The sequence below is a fragment of the Theropithecus gelada genome, chromosome 3, assembly GCF_003255815.1.
Source record: "Theropithecus gelada isolate Dixy chromosome 3, Tgel_1.0, whole genome shotgun sequence".
Lineage (NCBI taxonomy): Eukaryota > Metazoa > Chordata > Mammalia > Primates > Cercopithecidae > Theropithecus > Theropithecus gelada.
In genome coordinates this window covers 13,870,890-13,876,790 of record NC_037670.1, presented here as the reverse complement: position 1 = coordinate 13,876,790, position 5,901 = coordinate 13,870,890, and the positions used below count along the sequence as shown (strand labels likewise).

The 5,901-nt window shown below is 55.7% G+C and overlaps 1 protein-coding gene across 2 annotated transcripts in view; it reads left to right on the top strand.

The window, feature by feature from the left end:
- The window catches only part of ARPC1B (actin related protein 2/3 complex subunit 1B), a 20,658-nt gene extending 16,001 nt beyond the window's left edge, over positions 1 to 4,657 (top strand). The window contains exons 6-10 of one of the 2 annotated variants that reach the window (XM_025380535.1): positions 811 to 1,017; positions 1,095 to 1,170; positions 2,571 to 2,776; positions 3,883 to 3,973; positions 4,307 to 4,638. In XM_025380535.1, coding sequence (XP_025236320.1) covers positions 811 to 1,017; positions 1,095 to 1,170; positions 2,571 to 2,776; positions 3,883 to 3,973; positions 4,307 to 4,345 — 619 coding nt within the window. In that variant the 3' untranslated portion in view covers positions 4,346 to 4,638. Of the gene's footprint in view, positions 1 to 810; positions 1,018 to 1,094; positions 1,171 to 2,570; positions 2,777 to 3,882 lie in introns of both variants that reach the window. The other variant, XM_025380534.1, reaches the window with a different exon arrangement.
- Positions 4,658 to 5,901: the final 1,244 nt, after the last annotated feature.

Sequence of the window (5,901 nt, the reverse complement as noted above, 5' to 3'; positions counted from 1 at the left end):
TTTTTTGAGAGGGAGTCTCGCTCTGTCGCCCAGGCTGGAGTGCAGTGGCGCGATCTCAGCTCACTGCAAGCTCCGCCCCCTGGGTTCACACCATTCTCCTGCCTCAGCCTCCCAAGTAGCTGGAACTGCAGGTACCCACCACCATGCCTGGCTAATTTTTTGTATTTTTAGTAGAGATGGGGTTTCACTGTGTTAGCCAGGATGGTCTCAATCTCCTGACCTCGTGATCCACCCGCCTTGGCCTCCCAAAGTGCTGGGATTACAGGCATGAGCCACCGCGCCCGGCTGGGATTTTTTTTTTTTTCTTTTTTTGGAGACAGAGTCTCGCTCTTTCGTCCAGGCTGGAGTGCAGTGGTGCCATCTCGACTCACTGCAACCTCTGCCTCCTGAGTTCAAGCGATTCTCCTGCCTCAGCCTCCTGAGTAGCTGGGACTACAGGCGCCCGCCACCACGCTCGGATAATTTTTGTATTTTTAAATGTAGAGATGGGGTTTCACCATGTTGACCAGGCTGGTCTCGAACCCCTGACCTCAAGTGATGCATCTGCCTCAGCCTCCCAAAGTGCTGGGATTACAAGCTTGAGCCACCATGCCCAGGCACCTGTTAACCCTTTAAAAAAGATTTTTTTTCATTTTGAGACAGTCTCACTCTGTTGCCCAAACTGGAGCACAGTAGTGCAATCACAGCTCACTGCAGCCTTGACCTCCTGGGTTCAAGCAATCCTCCCGCATCAGCCTCCTGAGTAGCTGAGAGTACAGGTGCACACCACCATGCCTGGCTACTTTACCTCTATTTTGCCTCTCCCGGTAGGATCTTTTCAGCCTACATCAAGGAGGTGGAGGAACGGCCGGCACCCACCCCATGGGGCTCCAAGATGCCCTTTGGGGAGCTGATGTTCGAATCCAGCAGTAGCTGTGGCTGGGTACATGGCGTCTGCTTCTCAGCCAGTGGGAGCCGCGTGGCCTGGGTGAGCCACGACAGCACCGTGTGCCTGGCTGATGCTGACAAGAAGATGGCGTGAGTACAGGCCATCCTGGGGGAGGAGGTGAGTGCAGAGGAGCGGGACAGTGTGACCGACAGCTGTCTCCCCTCAGCGTCGCGACTCTGGCCTCTGAAACGCTACCGCTGCTGGCGCTGACCTTCATCACAGACAACAGCCTGGTGGCAGCGGTGAGGAATGGGGAGGGAGTGTGGTCACAGCAGAGAGCCCAGCTTCCCTCCTTTCTCCTGCCTCCCTCCTTTTTTCTTCCTTGCATTCTCTCATGTACCAGAGTTGGGCAGAACAGGTTGGATTATGCTGCAGTAACCAAAAGTTCCTGGCTACAGTTGCTTAACAGAGTAAAGATTTGGTCAGGTGCAGTGGCTCATGCTTAAAATCCCAGCACTTTGGGAATGTTGAGGTGGAAGTATCACTTGAGGCCAGGAGTTTGAGACCAGCCTAGGCAACATAGTGAGACCCTTGTCTCTACAAAAAGTTAAGAACATAGCTGGGTGTGGTGGTGCACCTGTAATCTCATAATCCCAGTTACTTGGGAGGCTGAGGCAGGAGGATCACTTGAGCCTGGGAGGTTGAGGCTTCTGAAGTGAGCTGTGGTCGTACCACTGCACTTCAGCCTGGACAACAGAGAAACTGTCTCCGGGGGAAAAAAAAAAAAAAAAAAAAGCCAGGCCTGGTGGCTCACGCCTGTAATCCCAGCAAATTGGGAGGCTGAGGAGGGCAGATCACTTGAAGTCAGGAGTTCAAGACCAACCTGGCTAACATGGCAAAACCCCATCTCCACTAAAAATACAAAAATTAGTCAAGTGTGGTGGCGGGCACCCATAGTCCCAGCTACTTGGGAGGCTGAGGCAGGAGAATTGCTTGAACCCAGAGGCAGAAGTTGCAGTGAGCCAAGCGTGCCACTGCACTCCAGCCTGAGCCACAGAGACTCCATCTCAAAAATAGAAAAAAAAGAAAAAAGAGATTTACTTATTGCTCACATTTTATGTCCAGTGTGGGTGTTGTGAGGGGCTCTGATGGAGGCTGTCCCCAGCATGCTGTCCCAGATGCCACGAGGGAGCCGGAACCTGTGGAATCATGCCCTGGGTCTGAACATTTCTGCCCACATTTTATTGGCAGGTGCAATGGCAAGGCCACGCCTAATGCAAAGGGCAGGAGTTCGGGGTGTGCAGTTCCTCCAGGTGTCCGGGAAGGGCACTGCTCTCCCTCCCGTCTGCCCACATCTGTCAAATCCCTTTTCACTCCTCTGCAAACATAACGGGGATGCCAGGGTCAGGTCAGGCTTGCTTTTTGCCTAGAAAAGCAACCAGCTGCAGGGGTCTCCCCTAGAGCAGGTGTAACTGGCTGGGCAGGACAGAAGGCGCCTGGGCTCCCAGGGAGTCCCAATGTTGGCCTTGCTGGGGGAGGTGGCAGCCCCCAGCATGGCCCTGGTTTTGATACACCTGCTATTCGGGCCTCCCTCGCTGTGGCCCGTCTGTGTCCTTGAGCTGGCATCTGCCTTCCGGGCCGCCAGATGCCCGCCTGCCCTCCCCTTCGGCAGCGCTCCAATGGTCCCCGCCTCCCCGCTCAGGGCCACGACTGCTTCCCAGTGCTGTTCACCTATGACGCCGCTGCGGGGATGCTGAGCTTCGGCGGGCGGCTGGACGTTCCCAAGCAGAGCTCGCAGCGTGGCTTAACGGCCCGCGAGCGCTTCCAGAACCTCGACAAGAAGGCTAGCTCGGAGGGCGGCACGACTGCGGGCGCGGGCCTGGACTCGCTGCACAAGAACAGCGTCAGGTGAGGGCGGGGGCGGGGCCTCGACTCGCCCAGTAGCAGCGTCGGGTGAGGAAGGGGTCTGGACTCTTCCTACTGGGGCGTTGTGCTGGGACGGTGAGGACTGGGGGCCCGGAGAGAGGGTAGGCCTGCCCTCTACTCGCTGCGCGGGAACGGCGTCGGATGAGGGGCAGGCCCGGACTAGGGGACGGGGCCTGTTTGTGGGCGGGGCCTCGACGCTATAACCACGTGGGGCGGCAGAGGGGGCGTAGTGGGCCCAAGGTAGGGAGTGGCTTCGACTCGCTGTAGGATTAACGTTCGTTGTGGGCGGGGCCCGTCTCGATCTCACCATAGCAGCTCAGGTGCTAGTGGAGCCCGGGAGGGACACGGTGGGACCGACATAAAAGACGGAGTCGACCTCTTTAGGTTGCATAAAAATAGCATCAGATAGGGGCTGAGCAGCTAGCCTCGCTCTGCATTTCCCGGACATAGCTGGGTGGGGACTGTTCTGTGGGGTGGTCAGGCAGTGACCAGCGGGTGTCCTGGGCGGGGTCACAGCTGGAGTGGGTCTGTTGCTAGTACTCAGCGAGGTGGGGGCGGAGCTGAGGGTCTCTCTGCAGCCTTCTAAGGATCTAGGGTGGGATGGGGAAAAAGAGGCTCTCCAAAGCCCAAAAGCTGCCAGCCACACGCATCCACCCCACGGCGAATCAGAGGGAGCTGTATGGCAAGACTGGCCAAGCCCTTCGGCCTGTAAAACCTCCTGTGGCCGCCAGATCCGATGGCTTCCTCAGACGGAACACCTTTGCCCGGCTGTCAGTTTAGTCCCTGGCTGCCCCCACCCTCATCTCCTTTTTTGTCCTGTTCAGCTGCACTGCTGGCACTGTGTACACTCCACAAACACATGTGTCTTTCCTGCCTCCCTGGACTTGAGTGTCCTGTCCCATTTGCCTGCACTTCCCACACCACTGCTCCTTCCCAAAAGCAGAGCTGACTTCTAAGCCCACTACACCCCGTCTCAGCATTTCTCACTGAAGCCCGCTCCCCAAGAAGTCTGGGAGCGCCTGGACAGGGTGAGCCTGAGCCCAGCGCCAGCACAGGTTGGATTCATAAGCTCCTCTTCCTCTTTGCAGCCAGATCTCGGTGCTCAGCGGGGGCAAGGCCAAGTGCTCGCAGTTCTGCACCACTGGCATGGACGGCGGCATGAGCATCTGGGATGTGAAGGTGAGGCTTGCCCTTCCTGGCTTCCCGCTGTGCCCCCCAGGTCAACTCTTTCCCCCCATCCCCACTCCCTGGAGGTGACCCCCATCCTTCACTCCTGCAGAGATGGCACTGCAAGAGGATGAGGGCTGGGGGCGGCCCCTTGTCATCTGGGCCTTGGTGCTCAGTCGGGCACCCGTCTTCAGGGCTGGGATTCAAACCCAGTTCTGACAGACTCCGAAACTGCAGGTTCTCTGCCCTCTGCTGTCCTGGGGCTGAGATGGGTGATCAGGTCCCTGGGAGTGGGGTGCCTGCCGGACAGCTGAGAACCAGCCTGTCCGTTCTGCCTCCCTGCAGAGCTTGGAGTCAGCCTTGAAGGACCTCAAGATCAAATGACCTGTGAGGAATATGTTACCTTCATCCTAGCTGCTGGGGAAGCAGGGAGAGGAGTAGGGGAGGCTAATGGTTGCTTTGCTGAATATTTCTGGGGTACCAATGTGAGTCCCCATAGGGGCTGCTCCCTCAAAGAGGGGACAGATGGGGAGCTTTTCTTACAAGCTATTCAAGAAATATGTGCCTTTTTCTTAAAGAAATGCTTTCATTTATTGGAAAAAAAAAAAAATGCCCCCAAAGCGCTATGCTGGTCATGAACTGCTTCAAAATGTGGAGGTAATAAAATGCAACTCTGTTTAAAAAAAAAAAAAAAAAGCAATTGTGGACACGCTTGCCTATGTGGAAGGAGAGGTTTTTTGTTATTTTCTTGGGGTCTTGCTCAGTTATCCAGGCTGCACTGGAACTCGTGGGAGCAATCCTTCTGCCTCAGCCTCCCAAGTAGCTGGGACTCCAGGGAGAGGTTGGTGTTTGCACAGTCATAGGTAGATAGCTTATTTTTACTGCTGGACAACAACATTGATCCTGAAGCCCAGCAGCCTTATGCCAAATGGTTCCTTCCCCACTGCTGTCCATCCTGGGCTGCCACTCCCAAAACTGCCAGTACCAGGTGTCACTGATTGACTAGTGAAATTCCTGCACAAAGGGGCTACACATTCCAGGCTGGTTGTGGAACTTTTGTTTTGAGATGGAGTTTTGCTCGTCACCCAGGCTGGAGTGCAGTGGTGCGATCTCGGCTCACTGCAACCTCTGCCTTCCTTGGGTTCAAGCGATTCTCCTGCCTCAGCCTCCCGAGTAGCTGGGATTACAGGCGCACACCACCAAGCCTGGTTAATTTTTGTATTTTTAGTAGAGATGGGGTTTCTCCTTGTTGGCCAGGCTGGTCTCGAACTCCTGACCTCAGATGATCCACCCACTTCGCCTCCCAAAGTGCTGGGATTACAAGCTTGAGCCACCATGCCCGGCCTGGTTATGGAAGTTCACGGGAATTTATTTTGTCATTACAATGTTGGCAGTTGATTTCTGATACATGCTCATTTTAGATATACTTTTCCTGTGCTGCAAAGTGAGGTTCTGTCTTGGAGTTGATGTCATGTCACCGGGTCCTGCACTGAAGGGCATTTGCACACCTTTTGTGGCTTCTCTCAGGAAAATGTGGGCCTTGGCGACATCCAATGCCAGTGCTACTCCCCTTCTCCCCTAGAGTTACAGAATTATAACTACCAGGGGACATCTACAGGCCAGGCCAGGATCCTGGTGCAGCTTCAGCCTGCTGTGGCCTGGAAGGGTCCCTGCCTGCTGAGGCCTAAGATCCCAACTTGGCTTCAGGAGGGGAGGGAGCAGGCTGTGGCATCTGAGGTCTCTCCCAGCCCCAATCCTGCAATCCTGGGGTCCATCCCCAAACCCTGCTTAGTGCCTCCTAACAGATGTCATGCCCCAGGGCCCCAGGTAGATATGTGCCCTGAACCTTGCCAGGTACGTGTGCCTGAACGTGGCACCATACCCAGCTGGGTAAAAATGGCTCGAGCACGGGAGCCAAAGGATGGAGTGCAAAACAAAGA